At 33.8% G+C, this 17,455-nt stretch overlaps 1 protein-coding gene across 1 annotated transcript in view; it reads left to right on the forward strand.

Annotated features, from left to right (window-relative positions):
- The window catches only part of Tecrl (trans-2,3-enoyl-CoA reductase-like), a 114,040-nt gene that overhangs the window by 85,517 nt on the left and 11,068 nt on the right, over positions 1 to 17,455 (forward strand). Inside the window, exons 5-8 of the mRNA XM_005392848.1 lie at positions 410 to 525; positions 5,171 to 5,276; positions 6,578 to 6,650; positions 12,419 to 12,462. Of these exons, the coding sequence (XP_005392905.1) occupies positions 410 to 525; positions 5,171 to 5,276; positions 6,578 to 6,650; positions 12,419 to 12,462 (339 nt within the window). The remainder of the gene's footprint in view (positions 1 to 409; positions 526 to 5,170; positions 5,277 to 6,577; positions 6,651 to 12,418; positions 12,463 to 17,455) is intronic.

Consider the following 17,455-nt stretch of genomic DNA (forward strand, 5'->3'; position numbering starts at 1 on the left):
AAAAAAAAAAAAAAAAAAAAAAAAAAAAAAAGGAAATGTAAACAAGAAGAAAAACAAAATGAAAAGTGCATGCTGTAGCCCATACCAGTCAGTGATAAGGAAATACATATGAAAGAATATGTAGTGGGCTATGAAAACATAAAAAAAAAATTAACAGGCTTTATTTCATCAAATATAGTATCTTTTATATATGTACAATTTCTTTAAAAAGATTCAATATTTAGTTTTTTAGGTAATAAACTCTATCTTATCCATTTTCATCAACACTTGGCTGTTCCTTCCAAGGAAGATTTGGGTTATCATCTAGTTTCTTTCCTTAAAACAGATAAATGATGAAGAATACAAGCGAATCTTTTTAAAAAAATCTATGAAAATTTATGTTTTAATCAAAAAATCTTCTAATTTTCAGGTGTTTCTGGCTGAATATGCAGGACCTCTGCTAATATACCTCCTGTTTTACTTTCGGATTTCAAATATATATGACATGAAGGAGAGTGCTAGAAGATTGCGCCACCCAGTGGTACAGTAAGTAGCATGCTAGTACATGCTGCATACGATGAAGAGCTGCAATCGCTCTCCCACCTGAAACTGAAAAAATCATATATTAAATAAATTTAACATGCCTAATATTTAGGTTATCAGAGTTTAGTAACACAGTACAATGTGGAACTGTGCTTTGCTATTGCTGCCCAGTATTTGAAGAATTTCATGCTATCTATTCCTAGCCTAGGAAAAAGACAAAACATCAAAATTGGACATAAAATCATACTAACATGGAAGATATTTGTCAAAGTTGATTTTCTCTCATTGCTGAGACAAAATTTCCAACACCCAACATTAAAATGAAGGTTTACTTAGCTCACAGTTTGTGGATGCTTCAGTCCATATTAGCGGGCTACAAAACAGAGTGGGCCGTGACAGAGGGCCATCACAGATGAGAAACAGTTCATGGTACCCGCAAGGTAGCAAAGCAACAGGAGGGAGGGGAGAAACTCTTTCCGTCCCTTATATTGTGTGAAGACTACTCACCCTGGGGCAGGTGCAGCATTCACACTCTCAATCCTAAAGAGAAATATGCCAAACCAATCAGTGGCATGATTTACCAGTCACACACTTGTAATCCCAGAATCACACACTCTAGGCTCAGCCACCTCTGGAAAAGCCCTATGACCACGTGAGGCTTTGGGGGGAATGTCTAGACACAAACCATGGCAACACACCATACCATAGTAAGTATGAATGCACCAAAACTATGTCCCATATAACAGGGACATTTTGCAATAAGCAGGTCTTTGTTAATAAAGGTTGGTTATAGACCTTATTAAGTAGTCTCAAATATGGGAACATACAGCTTAGGAACAAACAGCTTGGTATATAAACAAGCTTGCAAATTTATAAATATAGAACTATTAGGTATACCTCAAATGGAGGTAAGTTAAGTAGTAATGACCGTAATAAAGAAAATAGAATGGAAAATTCAGAAATATCATCAAAAGTAAGCTAAATCTAAAAACCCATATATTGGGCACAAGATTAAATACTTCTCTAAAAATTCCCAGCAAAGCCTGGCATAATTGCACACACCTGTAATCGTAGCACCCTGGATACTAAGGTGGGGGGGCATTGAAAGTTCAAATCCATCCGGGACAACCTAGCAAGAGCCTATCTCAAAAACATAAATAAATAGATAGATAAATAAATAAATAAATAAATAAATAAATAAATAAATAAATAATATACAGAGTAGTGGTGATGTGACTCATTGTGAAGCTGTTAGTTTCAATCCCAGTGTCTCAAACAGATAGAAAAAAGACATTTGCAATGTTGCAATAGAAAATAATAATGATCTCAATAATAAGTAGAAGGAAAAGGTTCATTGGTTACCTTTAGTAAATCAAAATCAGAAATCAAATAACATCCTTAAGTATGGAATGTTAAAAAAGGAATAGGACAGTTATCACTGTGGACTGTGCAAGTATGATTATTTAGTATATTTAAAAATAACATGCTAGAAGGTATGCCAAGTTAAGATGAAAATGTGATTATTTAAAATGTCACATTAAGTAGTTGGTTACAAATTATTTAAAAGAAAATAAAATTTGATCAAATGTCATACAATATAATATGCTCCAGGTTAATTAAGAAACAAAGTATAAATATTTAGGTCTTATGGATACCAGAAGATGGAGAACTGCATTGAAGGTGAGTTTTCTCATCACAGTCAAGTGCTCCCTTTCCTTTAATTGCTGTGCTGCAGTTGGACAGCTTTTGCTACCCACCATGGCCCATTTCCCTTATGGAAATCCAATCACACCGACCCCAGCCTCAGCTTGCATTGCTTCTTTTTGTTCTGTTATTCACACTTCAAATAGAAGATCAATATTTCTTATTTAGACAGCCACTCCTACTCCTTCCATACCAAGAACCTTGTTAAAAGGAGTTTCCTCTAAGCAACTCATACTTGAAAAATTTACTTTCATAGAATCATGTTTTGTCTTTTTCACTTTAGGGTTAAAATTTTATAATAGATGTACTTAGGTGCCTGGTCTATTTGTGCTGTTTAAAACATTACTTGCCTACAGGAAATACCCAATGAAATGTTTGAATGAACAGAGACTAAGTATATACACATTGGATGCTTTAAAAGGATGAAAGGAAAAATCCTAACATGACTGGACATTTTGAGATGGCATTTCTAAGTGACATGAAAACTTCTTCTTGTGTTTCTGAAGGGATGAATCAGATTTCAACTACTGAATTGGAGATATTTTCATACGGAAATGCTCTCTGTTACAATATAGTTTAATAAATTACAGGGCAGAAAGAAGGCTATTGTGGCCAGGCAGAGAGGCAAGGAGATTTTGGCTCTAAGTAAGCATTCAGAATATTATCTTTATTTTTTGTAAGTCAAGAGGGATGTTTGATTCATTTAAAAATAGCTTAAGGTTGAGAGATTGGAAGGAGAAATGTAGTAGCACCCATTTTTTAAAGGAAAACGCATAACATGTACCAACCTTGTGGCATTGCATGAAAAAGGAGTTCTTTTTAGCAGAGTCCTGAAAAGAATTGACCCACAGTGGCTACTGTTCTTAACACAAATACAACATGTTTAGTATAAAAAAGGTGCCAAATTTCTCCAAAATAGCAAATATGTTATAGTTATGGTAAATTATTTCAGAGAGATATACATACAGAAACTACCTGTGCAATGGGAAAGGATGTATGGAAATAATTTCAAAACTTCTATGGACCTCCATTATGTCATTATTCAACGATAAGATCAGGTTTCAAATAACAACCTATTGTCACATACCCAAATTTTAAGTTCACAGAAATATTTTTACTCATATCCCAAAGTCAAACATATATGACATATATAATGTATATTTGTAGTTCAAGCTTTCTCTCAACTCACTGCCCTCCTCCTGCCTCAGCTTCCCAAATGCTGGTATTATTACAGATGTGCTCCATCATACCCGGCTCAAAAGTCCGCTTTTTGCTATCATGCAAAAGTCAGATATCTGTATGGGACTCAAGCCCCACAGATTTCTTTAGTTCTTTAAGGATAAATGTACTCCAGAACTTCTAGACCCATTAAATATTTTCTGAACATCAACTTATTACTTAAATGTTTCCTTCCTTTTCTTCAACTGAAACTTGGTGCATAAGTTTCCTCACAGCTATGCAAAGCTGCAGCTGTGCTTCATTTCCTAGCCCTTACATCTGGGACCTTATTTAATAAAATATATGAAAGTTTCAAATATTATGACTGAAAAAAATAAGAGGACCAAATCTGGTTTATGCGGTTACCGTTAGCTTAGCAATGGATAGAGGGAGAAAAAAAGTGTTTGATAGAAAGTCAAGCATAGTTAAGTGAATAATAATAATTTAGAATGAAATGAAACGTGGTGAGCAGCCAGTGATGTGTGCTGTGGCATTCAGTCAATCAGCTGGAAAACTCAAGGTGCACATGCTATGCTGATCTCTATGCCCTTGGGGCAAAGCATCAAACAAATGATCTAATTTTGAGGTATCTTAGCTTGAACCAAGTTTCCTTACCTTAGCTTTGGCTACATTGCTAGGATTAACCTAAATTTCCCATTTTCTTATGAAATGTTAATTATATTACGTGGGATGTTTAAATAACTACTTCCACAAAATAACCGAGAAGCAGTGAGATATTATTTCCTTTACCAACCCATGGAATTTGCAAGAAAAGTTTCTATATTAGGACCTTTGAGATTTCCTACTGCCTAGAATGCTAACCAGATCCCCCCGATACCCACACCGATTGTTACCTTACCTTTTCCAGAATTTGTCAATTGTAAATGTACACATCACATAGAACATGTATTTCACATAATATGTCCATGTTTATATATTTTGTGAAATAATTAAATAATAATAGATTTGTTGCTAATTCACCAAGTTAGTGTTTATTTTTGCTTTTAATAAAGACAGTGCTACTAAAAGTCATTGATGCATTTTTGATAAACTTTCAGTCTCATAACCTCAAAATCCATTTTTATGTGTAGTAAATTACATACTGAGCTAGGTCATTAGGCATAAATGGCAAAAAGAAATGCTATCTTAGAACACAGTGACAAATGCACAAAGTGATAAAGTATTATAACATGGAAGAAAGGCAAAGCACAAACCAATAAAATAAAAATTAAATGCTGCATTATAATTGCATAGAAAATGAATTCACACTTTTACAATCCTAGTACCTGTTAAAGGCCAACCAGATAATTAAGAAGTTATTCTGTATATTATAAAATGTCAAATGCATTCTAAGTAGGTTTTAGATATTTTTAAAACTTGTAAATTGTGTGCTTTAATCCTGAGACATTTTGAAATGAACACCTCTGCAATTAGTATATTTATACCTACTCCTGGGGCAGGTGTGAACATAACAGTTTATGATTGGTATTATAAATTATTTCTGTATCATCAGAAGTAAATTTACAATCTCATAACAGATGCCATTCATTATTAAATAAAAATTTTACATTTCTAGAATAAAATAAAAAATAGTTGTGTTCACTATCAGAAGTGATATGCTCCAATAGAATATTTTAGACTAAGAAATTATTTAAGTACTCCATCCATTCCGAAAGCTAGGATTTGGATGGAAGGAAAACTTGATATTTTATTTTCTTTTTTCCAGTTTGGCTTGCTTCTGTCATTGCATACACTACATCCGGTATATTTTGGAAACTTTATTTGTTCACAAAGTTTCTGCAGGTCACACTCCTTTGAAAAATTTGATAAAGGTGAGAATTAATGCATTTTATATTTTATATTATTATTGATAAATTTTGTATATTAGATCATTTGCAAAACATTCAATTATGTTTCACTTCTCTGCACCAGATTTTTCTGTGTAATTGTATTAGGATATAATAAACTTTCTGCTGCTGAAATGCACTTTTTTCATTTGAGCAATCCTCACATGATCACTGCACAGAAAGAGTGACCTTGATGTTATGGTATAAGGTAGATACTGTAAGGAATGCTTTTCATTTGAGGAGTACTTAGTTATGAGGTGGGATTCCTTATGATCCACTTGAAAAGGATGAATTTCAATATGAATAACCCTAAATTATACATCTGTGAGATTAATATCATGATGTTTTAGCTCATATTTTTATGACAGCTGTCAATGTGATGCTGGCATATTTGCTTTTCCAAAAAGCAGTTTTCAGCATTCAAATGCATATAAAAATGGGAAATTAATTGGAAATGTACTCTAGCCATCTTTTACTTCAATTTCTCAATTCAAGTTTAAAATAATGTTCAATTTAAAGTTTTTTTCAAAAAATGTATACCATTAAAAACTTCAGCTTTTTGGCAAATATCTATTTTTTAAAAAATTCTAACAAGTAGCCATTCTATTTTTCTCACAATAAAATAAAATAAATCCAGAATGCTAATTCCTCAAAAATCATTTATACCATTTTCTCTTTTGACAAAATATATTACAGCTTCTAAATCATAGTACGATGAAAATGTTAGTGCCTGATACGCTTAAATCTAAGACATTTCTTTTCTAATAACTCAAGATATGTTACTACTAATGATTAAATATTTCATTCTTTTAGTCACTTACTGTGAGAGCTTATCACACAATATATCAATTATTATTTGTATTACTTTGTTCTTATTTTTACTTGATTAACAAAGCCATTCTTAAGGATCTAAAATATAAAAGTACGTGTAGCCTGGGACCCAAATATCCATTAGTAGCAATAGGAGTGGAGCATAAGAAAGTACTTTTTTACTCATGTTCAAAATGTAACTTTAAGGGCTGGGGATTTAGCTCAGCGGCAAAAGCACCTGCCTGGCAAGCGCAAGGTCGTGAGTTCGGTTCCTGGTACCAGAGAAAAACCAAAAAACAAAAAACAAAATGTAACTTTAAAATGCTATCTTACTAGGGACAGAAGTATTCAATATACTATATAGTAGTCAATATATTTTATTTCATGCAAAAAAGTTGGAATGTGTGATATTAATGAATATGGGAGTGTTGAATTATATCTGTCATAACTTTTATTTTGCTGTTTTTAACTTGTAGAGTTGTACCTTATATTGGGGATTCACTTCTTGGATCGCCTACTACATTAACCACCCACGTTATACGCCACCATGTAAGTAGAATTTCTTCACAACTAACCCCATACTAAATTATAACCTCGAAGTTCTGCATTAAATTGCTATACACGGAAGCAACCTGTCATTCTTAAAGTAACTACTGACAAAAAGGTCAATATCAAACTGCTTTCATATTATAATGCATTACACGTTTATATAGACTCCAGACACCAAATTTGACTGATATACTTACTTTTAAATTTTCATCTATGTAGCATATGCAGCAAATTGATCAGTTGAATGTAAAACTTCAAAAGGAAAAGGAAATATAAAATAAAACAATAAAGGCTAAAATTAAAGCCTATATAATTATGTATTTATGAACAATTAGCCTGTTGTGAGCTGTTAAAAGTCAATAACACATATTTAATTGTTATCTTGTAACATATTGGTTTCTACGTATAACTTGAGGTATTGAGTATCTTGGTTTCCCTGACTTGGACTGGCAATGTGGAGGAAAATGTAGTGGGCCCACCCTGAATCCTCATTTCCTGACCTCAGGAAAGCAGGCCTGGCCCAGTCAGGGAGCGCCATTTCTTTATTTCAGGGGCAATTTTCTTTTCTAAGCTTTTGCTGTAGTCCATGAAGTGCAGAAAGCAGAGCCCATGAATTAAATATTTTCCCATTTAACTGACAATTAGTTTTGTTTTTTTATTTCTGGTATTTGTAAAGTTTAAGATAAATGGAAATCAATGGTGTATTCAAGCTTTATTTAAAGTTTTAGAAAATAACAATCTGGTCTATTTTTTTTTTTTTTACTGAAGTACTGATAGTTATTCAGGGTCTTAATTGTATTCACTAAACTCAGCTGAGATGTGGAGAGAAACACATTACAAAGTTTAAAATTTTAACATTTTAATAACATGTTGATGTTGAAGGGGAAAATTTCCTGCTCTTATATAAATGATTTTTCAAATATCTTATTACAAGTGTAGTTAACTATGGAAGACATACATTACTCCAAAATATGTTAATAAGAGAACCCTTGAAAAATGTTAATACATCCCATACCAAATAATGGTAGATTGACTTTGTTAACATATATACAACATTTACTAAAAATATTTGCTAAAATTGTAAAATGGCTCTTTCAAAATTGGAAAATAATATTTTAATATCCCTCATTGTACTTTTAGGGAAAACAGTCACAGTTAATTTCACTATGATGATTAACCTTAAATATATAACTTGAAGTGGTCAGATTTCATGGAAGCAACTATTAAATTACAATACTTCCTTTAAGTAGAAAATATCTTGTTTAGGAAATGTGTATTTTGCATGTTTCAAATGTACGTTCAGTTCAAATGCACATTCAGTTACTATAGTTCAGTTAAACAATACCAGTTCCTTTAGTTGTGGTTCAAATTTCAGATTCTTCAGTGTGTGAATCACAAATGTATGAAGCATGCCCTTCACAAGTAGCTCTTCAGGTCATGGAACACTGTGTAGTACATAGATGCACACGCTGATAAATAGCTGAAATGGATAAGCATGTCTGACACTCACTGACAGCTGCATGTCTATTATTCAGTTTACCCACAATCTGTAAAACATGTTGCCTTCTCATTCTCCTGTAATAAGCTGAGTGATATTTTTGATGGATAATTGAAAGAGATATTGAACAACAAAGACGAAAATGTAGCAAAGAAACAAGAGGTGATAATTACGTTTAGTGGCACAGGCCGGTAATCCCAGTTATTCAAAGGCAAGGCAGGAGGAACACCGAGTTTGAGGATATCCTAGGCAATACAGCAAGCTCTGTCTGAAAATACAGTATAACAGAAAGAGCCGGAGTGGTGTCGTTCGCCTATAATCCCAGCACTCGGGAGGTTGAGGCAGGAGGATCACTGAAAGTTGGAGACCAGCCTGGGCTGCAAAGTGAGCTCAAGGCCAGCCTGAACTGCATACTGAGACCCTGTCTCAAAAAGACAAAAATAAAACAAAAAACAAACAAACAAAAAGAACCATAAAGGTCTGGGGATAGTGTCAGTGGAAGAGTCCCCATGGTTTAATTCCTGGTAGAGAGGAAAATCTTTTAAAATTACAATGCTAAAAGTAAAATTAGAAAGTGTGAAGAAAAATATAAATATTTCACTAGAAAGCCAGGTAAAATATGTATATTAAAGACATCACTGGAGGTAGTTTCTCTACTTCAAGTGCAAGGAGAAACGTGTTGAGATGGATACAGACCTAGAAAAGGGTGCAGCACTGTCCGCCGAGGGTGCACATGGTTCACGGAGGTACCGAAATGGTTCAGGCTAGGAATCGCGGCTGGGTGCCAGAAAGCGAGCGGCATATACTTCTGAGCTACTCAGTATTGTGTGTTTTTTTTTTTTTTTTTTCCTTGCAAGGAAACGAAACATGGTCATCCTCAAAATTCTAATTTTAAATTCCAGTAAACTACATAAATGTTAGTATCATTGCGTTTTTATTTTTATATGAATTTAGAATTGGTGCTTAATATTATAATAATGATTTTGAAATTGGAAAAAAACAAAACAGTTTTTCCCCGCTGATTGCCAAGATCACTCCATCCAGTATCAGGTGGCACTGTCATTGTTAAAGTCACGTACAACAATGCAAAGAGAGGATTGCCTGCAATTCAAAATTATTTACGTTTTTTCAAAAACATCAAAAGTGAGCATTTTGTGTATTCTCAGGCGTACAGTCCCTCCACGCCATTACAAAACCTTTGAGTGAGCTTCAGTTTGTTTACTGGGGCATGGTTATGATTTTTATCATTAAAATGATACAGAAGATATAATCACATGCAAATAAACGGAATTTCATTCTGCTTATGTTTATTTAATGGTAACTTTCCCTTAGGAAAACCCTACTGATGGAAACAAGATTCCCTTCTTCAAGGACATAGTGGGGTATTCAAATAATACTATATGAGTTGGGTCAGGCGCTGATTCCTCTATTCAGCAAGCACTTACAGAGCATCTGTCCCAGAATTATGCTCTGCACAGCACAAGCAAAGACATCTACAAGCCTTAAAGTCAGATTTCTGGTGCTGTTTTCATTGTCTTTAGTGTGGTGCTCTTCCTCAAGCCTGTGTGCCATTGGCATTTATCTTTCTGTACCTGCAAAAGGGACATAACTTTCAGTTCACAATATTGCGTGAAGACGAGAGACAACTGAAGTGCACATTTCTGAGAGCGCCTGCCATCTGCAGAGAGAACTGTCCATGGAAACGATGGCGGGTATCACTGCACAAGCAGTACGTTGTGGAAAACTCTTCCACTTTTTCCTTTCATTCACCTAACACAGTAGCTATACATTAACTATGATTAAGCCTTCCTGTGTTGTGCTTACTATGCAAAACAATTGACTTATTTTATAGTCAATATAGTCCCAGTACTCAGGAGGCTGAGCAGGAGGATCACTGTGAATTTGAGGCCAGCCAAGTCTACATAATGAGTTCAAAGTTGGCCTATACTATATAGTGAGGTATCTCCATTTGACTGATACTATGGCTATATTTACAAAATGCAGGCAGATTTTTCACAGTTTACTTAGCAAATAACTAGGATACAATCTACAGTTTAGAACCAGAGAGCAATAACTACATTATCTGCAGGCTATATAAAAGAGACTTTAAAAGTACAACCTGAGTACAAACAAACTAAAATACAAAAAGCCCTCAAAAATCAAATCTAGAAACTACAACACTCCTAAATAAGTATTGAGTCAAAAGCAAAATGAAAATAAAAATAAAAAAAATTAAGCATTAAATGTTCCTTTCATAAACCAATAGACATCAGCAGTAAACTTCTCCCAGCTACCCTTGTATATACATATATTTTTTCCCTTCCAGTCTTTCCTTTCTCCTTTCCCTCATTCCAGTTGTTCCTTCCCTTTTGAGCAGTTTCTTTCCCTTTCACAATATCTATTATAGCTTTTAGGGTTTATTTACTCTTTCAGGTTCTTACAAGAGGGACACAATATGATGTTTACACATGCAAGTATGATTTTTTTCACCTTAAAATAAAAAAGCATAATCACATTAATTACAAAACAAACTACAGCAAGGTAACTGGCAATAGTACATATAAAAGCTGTTTGTACCAGCACAGTTATAATCCCATGAGGTATTATGAGAAACAAGTTTGAAATTTTTCAATGTATTTTACTTCATGTATTTTGTATTAAGCTCATGCACTTCACGTCGGAAATGAACAATTGATCTGGATTTTACAAGTCAGAAGTTTTCTTCAAAGGAGCAAAGAGCAGTTACACTTTATAACAGTGTGTATTTTTCCAGCATATACTTGCACATTGCGTGTGTTGTTTCATCTACATATTTATATATTTCATTCAAGGTATTTTTTTATAGTTATGATTTTTAGTTTTTATGTTTTCATATGCACTGTCATAGTTTTCACCGCTGTCTTTGCCCTCTGTCTCAACTGTAGCTCTTTTTACCACTCTTTTCGTAATCTCGGTGTCAGCCCTGACATTTTCATGGTCCTTGGTATGTTTCTGCAGTGAATTTGACTTGGTAAGATTAATAGCATCTGTGTATTAACACATGAGCTTATAGATGAAAAACATAACAGATATACATTTCTAGCACATACCTTTTTCCATGCAGCTTGAATGAAATGTGCAGATAAAATAATTATTTTATTGAAGATTAATCAATGGTGAAAGTATACCCTCACTCCCATTCTAGAGTATACATGTCCAGAATCAAAGAAAAAACTACTTTGTAGGTTATTTTTTATCATCTAAATGTGATTTTTTTCACTTTGGGGCATCAAACTTCGGGTTTTTCTTATAGTAAGCAAGTGCTTCAACACAGAGTTACATGCCCAGCCGCAAAGCATGAAATAATAAACCAAACATTAAAATATTGTAGAAATTATTAACTGTGATGGAAGTTATCCTGCAGTTTGTTTCAATATATTCTATCTGTAACTCTGGTTTTGGGAAATAAATATAGAAACATTTTCAATGCAAAACTTCACTTAGTATCTGTTTTTATCACAACATATTCTTATTAAATTTGGAAGCTTGTTCTTGTTTGTGTTTTGAGACAGGGTCTTGCTCTAGCTGGCCTTGAATTCACTCTGTATCACAGGCTGGCTTTGAACTTTTGATCCTTCTGCCTCTGCGTCCTGAGTGTTGAGATTGCAGGCATGTACGACCACATCCAGCCTGAACTGCTCTTTGTCAGCAGTAATTCCTGTTTATTTTTATAGATCAAAGCTTTGTATGTTCAAAGGAGACCTTTCTTTCTTTTTTTTTTTTTTTTTTTTTTTGGTACCGGGAATCGAAATCATGACCCTGAACTTGCCAGGTGAGAGCTGTGCTGCTGAGCTAAATCCCCAGCCCTCAAAGGAGACCTTTCTGACCTCTCTGATTACAAGTCCTTGTTTCCAGTTTTACAATTAACTGACACAGAACTCCTTAGCACTTCTCAGGATGCCAAACTACCACTGGCGATGAAAATAATAAATGAAAGAGATAAAATGTGACTGTAAAACTTTTAATGAAAATTCGTTATATATTCCACCCATTCCATTCCAAATTATATATATTTAAATATCCTTAGAATACTAAAAGAAAAATGCATGTGGAGAGCAAAAATATTTTCTGCACTTCAGGTTGCAAAAGTGTCATTCCAAAAGGTAATTCTATACTGCACATCATTATTAATTAAAGGGTTGGTGTATACAATAAGCATTTGAACTATGTGTATAGCATAACAATTCACAATACAAGTATTTGCATTACATTTTCTTTTCTTACTCTCTAGCTTTTGGAAACAGACAAATTGTAGTATCTGCTATCAATTTTCTGGTATGTATCATATGTATTACTTGCTACATGTGCACTAATTTTATTGTTGAGAATATGAAATACATTTTTTGAAGGATTTACCAAATAAAACATTATTTCTTTTTAATTGTGTAAAATAAAGCAAATCAAATACCTTCCTAATATGCTATTAGCTGTCTAAAAATTATTAAAAACTGTTATTTAATAACTTCCTATAATCACAACATTAGATATTGAAATATTTTAATCAAAATGTAGTAATTATTTATGAAGGATTATTATATATATTCATTTGAACTATAGTACATGTTTTAAAAATATAGTTAATGATTCTTCCAATTTATGAACTTCTGGCAAAATAATTATTTTACACATGTAACAGATAGGAATGCAAAATCCACTTTAGCAAAATTGTTAACTGAGATAATTCAATGGGAAGAGAAATTGTGAACTTTTCTTTTATTGTACTTTTTTATGTGGTGCTAGAGGTCAACCCCAGGGTCTTGGCTGTTTCCAAACTGCTCTCAGTCTCATTCTTTTCACCAAGCAATTTTACTAAGCACTCAAATGCAGTGTAACTTGATGATCCATCGTTTGTTGAAGTTGTTCTCCCATGACTGTTTATATATGTGAAACTCATGTGGGTCATGCACAATTTCATATTCCTTGAGAAGTTTTAAGTGGCTGGGGATTTAGCTCAGCGGCACAGCGCCTGCCTGGCAAGTGCAAGGTCGTGAGTTCGATTCCCGGTACTAGGAAAAAAAAAAAACAGCAACAAAAAAAGAAGTTTTACTGAAGGACTTATGTCCCACCATTTAATACAAAGAATATGTTACCCACCATACTATGTAAGAATTGCCCACTCTCACATTTTGTTCAGTATTGTTCTTGAAATTCTACCCCAATTACACAAGGGAAAAATGATAAAGGGCACAAACAGTGAAGGAAAAAGTCAAAATAATCTTGTTTCTATACCTCAAAGACTCTAAAAATTCCACCAAATATCATTTTTGAGCTGAGAAATAAATTCAACCATGTAACAGGCTATAAAATCAACATTAAACAATCAATATCTTTACTGTATATCAACAACAGACTAGGTGAGAAAAATATCAGGAAAATAAATCCATTCATAATAGCATGTACCATACCAGCTATCACACTCCTTGGTATACACTCAATTAAAAAAACATACCACAGCACTATTGCATACCCGTGTTTCAGGGTCCAGACCCCGGGGCAGAATGAGGAAGTCAGAAATGAAAGAAATGCGAGGCAAAAGTTTATTTAGAAAGTCACAAATACAAGGAACAGCTGCCAGGTAAGAGGATGCTTACATGGCAGGGAGATTTCAACTGAATATCCTGACTTGGGGTTTTCGCTACTCGTACTTACATCCTTACGAATGTGTCCCTGGTTGGTCTAATCTAAGCCAACTGGGGCCTTAGCCTTTGTTTCTGAGTTGAGGGATAGGTCAGGGAGTGACGGAACACATGGTACATGCAGTGATTTCACAAGGACTCCTTCCTCAATACAGTGTGCCCACGACCCTGCGGTAAATGTGCAGCCCTCTGCAGCGCGGGTGACGCCCCGCACATCCCAGCCATTAGCTGTCCCTACAGGTCCAAGACACCAAGCTGCAGGCACGCCCACATTCAATGGTACAGAGTCCAGCCAGTGTAAACGTTATAGATAACCGGAAGAGTAATTCCATTTTTCTGAGATTATATGTTTCAATCATACACTTCAAAGTTAAAGAATTGTTAAATTTCTATGATGTTTGAAGATGCTTTTAAAGACTGCTTTGTTAAGGTAAAAGAAAAAAAAAACTAAGAGTTTAATTATAAATAGTGTTGGAGACAGGTAAAAATTTTACTTAAAAGTGAAAATATTGAATGTAATTGTATTTCATAGAAATTTAGGAAATAGAAAAAAAATTCTAGTACTCTCTTACAAAGATGAAATATCACAATTGTAAAAATACTCACTAGCCCTAGAATTGCTTAATGAAAATCAAGGTAAACAAGATATTCAAATTTTCCAAATAATTTGTACTAAGTTTAAATTTCAGGAAATCAATTCTTTTCAGGATAAAATAACTGAAGTAATTAAATTTGTGTATAATAATTCAAATTAAAGAGAAATACACACTACATTCAAACCACACTGCAGTTTTCATTTATTAACTTATAACTGAAAGTATATTTGTGTGGATATTTCAGCTTGCCACAAATACTATTTGTGTAAATTATATGGAAAGAATAAGAAACCTGATTCAAGGCTCAGAGCATTTTTAAGTCATTTTACATTAAAACTATCAGCATGTAGTGAAATCAATTACTGTGCAGAATGAACAAAGGTGGAATTAATGTTTTCTTTAATATATTCTTCAACCAAAAATTCTATCTTAATTGCACGTGTTTTCACTAATAAAATGTTCTTTTCCAAAGTTGTTATTCTAATATATTGATTTATGAACTCTTTTAATGTAAGAAAATGTGTAATTCATTTAAAGTGACTTAGGTTTTATGGTAATGTAGGACCAGATTATCACCTCATAATAAGATAATACATTACAACCATGTTGAATACGATTACAGTTAACTCTTGATTACTCATGAGGGTATAATCCATATTTTGGCTAGCAATTAACAATTATGATTTTTCTCTTCAGCTTTGTATGATTTATTTCCACTGATACTTTAAGTTATCTGAAATTTTAAGCTATATATATATAGATAGATCGATAGATAGATAGATGATAGATATAACCACAAAATCAGCTTAATCATTTTTGGTGGAAAATTATTTGATTATGATGAGTATCATGCTATTGACATCACATTTTAAAGGTTGTATTTTTTTTACTTTTATGACTACATGTCTGCAGTACATAATGATCACATTCTCTGCAGGAATCCGAGTATGTACATAGCACATTTCAGTTCCTTTCTTTTTCCTTCTTCCCTGCACGCTGTTTTTATTTTTCCAGAATCAAATTCCTTTATTTATCTTATAAAACTTTATAAAGTCAATCATATACACAGATTTTAAACCAGACTAATGGGCCGAAGAACATATAAAACATGTAAAATAATTGTACTAAATCAAGGCACACTTTTAGCTATTTCATATTCTGTGAAAGATTTTATTACTTCTTTGGCTTAAACTTTTTTCTGACTCAACATAGTTTTTCTCGCTTAAATATGTTCAAGAATCACAAAACTGGAGTGATAAACAAATACAGTTAGTTTTTCAAGTGTAAATGTCCCCCGAGTTTTTGAAAGTACTTTTGCATGGCAGTAGGCTTAATTATAATGTCTAGATTTAATTCTTCATGTTTTCCCAACTCATAGTCCACTTTGGAATCCTATTCCATTTAAACTGCAACAAATAAAGCACAAAAGTCAAAACTGTGAAGCAAATATTTTATGTAAACAACAACCCTGGTTACCCTGTATTCATTTCCTCTCCATTTCTTCCTCTCTAGGAGCAATTATGATTTGCCACTTTTTTGCACAATGTAGTTTGGCCTTTCTTTTTTTCCCCTGTCTTCATAACTAAAATGGCAGGAGCAGCTAATAATATATAACATGGTTTGCAAAGTCCTGAAGCAACTCTTCCTTGTTTGCGTGTGTCTTCAGGGTCACCATTAGCTATTCACTCATTGGTGGATTTCTGTTATTATTAAAGTGGAGAATTTCTGAGAAGGGTAAAAAGTACGTCCTAACCGAGTAGGCACACTGTCTCTTGCAACAGTGCGGTGAAAAGTGGCGCAGACGTAGAGCAGGTGCTTTTCAGTGAGGGGAGAGACCGCTGGGAACGATGCATCCCAGCCTTTCCAGGAGGCAAAAGCGCGGGAAAGCGTGTGGCTGCTTTCTGAAACAGACAGAGGTTGACGGATGATGAAAATGTGCCGGGTTTAGCCTTTTCATTCTCAGCAGTCAGCTCAGGTTTGGTTGTGACAAATTTTTTCTGACCTCTTTATTTAACGTTGATAGACATCACTGCAGAGATGAGTATTGATTTCAATGCAAGGCTTAAAATCTACGGCTCTGTGTGTGCACACCGGCAGGTTGGGTTTCCCCTCTGCTGTTTTGTGGTTTCCAGCACAACTGACGGAGAAAACAACCATTGCAGTTACATACGTTTCATGCCATTGTCTGGTAAAAGTTCTATTTGAAACTAGAGCTGAAAAATTAATGGTGAGAAAGTAATGCAGATAGTTTTAATAATTTATTATTTTTGTTAGAATTACTGATTTTCAATTGACTTACTTTTACATATTATCTAAATTAAATCCGTTTCTGCTATTAAATTATAGTTGTTAAAATATATAATATTAAAGCTAATTTTAAAAAGATTCTTGAGTGAATAGGGAGAAAATCACAGTGATTTCATGAGGACTCACTCTAAAGATACTGTACACATACAATTTTGTCTACAATCTCATATTACTCAATATTTTATGAAATATCTATAAACTAAAATCTAATTGAGGCATTACCAAAATTTTGGTAATGTAACAGACCATAGGAAAAAAAGAAGAAAAAATTTAAGCATTAAGTGATTAGTTTGAATTTACCAATTGAAAATATAATCTTATAGCAAAGTTGATGCAATAATTTTTCATGAAATGTGAAATTATAAAAACTATTCATACACATGTTATAGCTTTTAATATAAGACAATAGTTGAACTCTGATTTAAATGCTTTCTTTTTTTTTTTTTTTTGTCTTTTTGAGACAGGGTCTCGCTATGTAGTTCAGGCTGGCCTTGAGCTCACTTTGTAGCCCAGGCTGGCCTTGGAGTCACAATGATTCTCCTGCCTCAGCCTCTGGAGTGCTGGGATTATGGGCGTGTGCCACCATGCCCAGCTTATTTAAATTCTTATCGCTGTTCCTTTTCAAAATTAAGGGGCACTGGGGCTGGGGATTTAGCTCAGCGGCAAAAGCGCCTGCCTGGCAAGCGCAAGGTCGTGAGTTCGGTTCCCGGTACCAGAGAAAAACCAAAA

Source organism: Chinchilla lanigera, unplaced genomic scaffold, assembly GCF_000276665.1.
Source record: "Chinchilla lanigera isolate Chin_1 unplaced genomic scaffold, ChiLan1.0 scaffold00046, whole genome shotgun sequence".
In the NCBI taxonomy this organism is placed as follows: domain Eukaryota; kingdom Metazoa; phylum Chordata; class Mammalia; order Rodentia; family Chinchillidae; genus Chinchilla; species Chinchilla lanigera.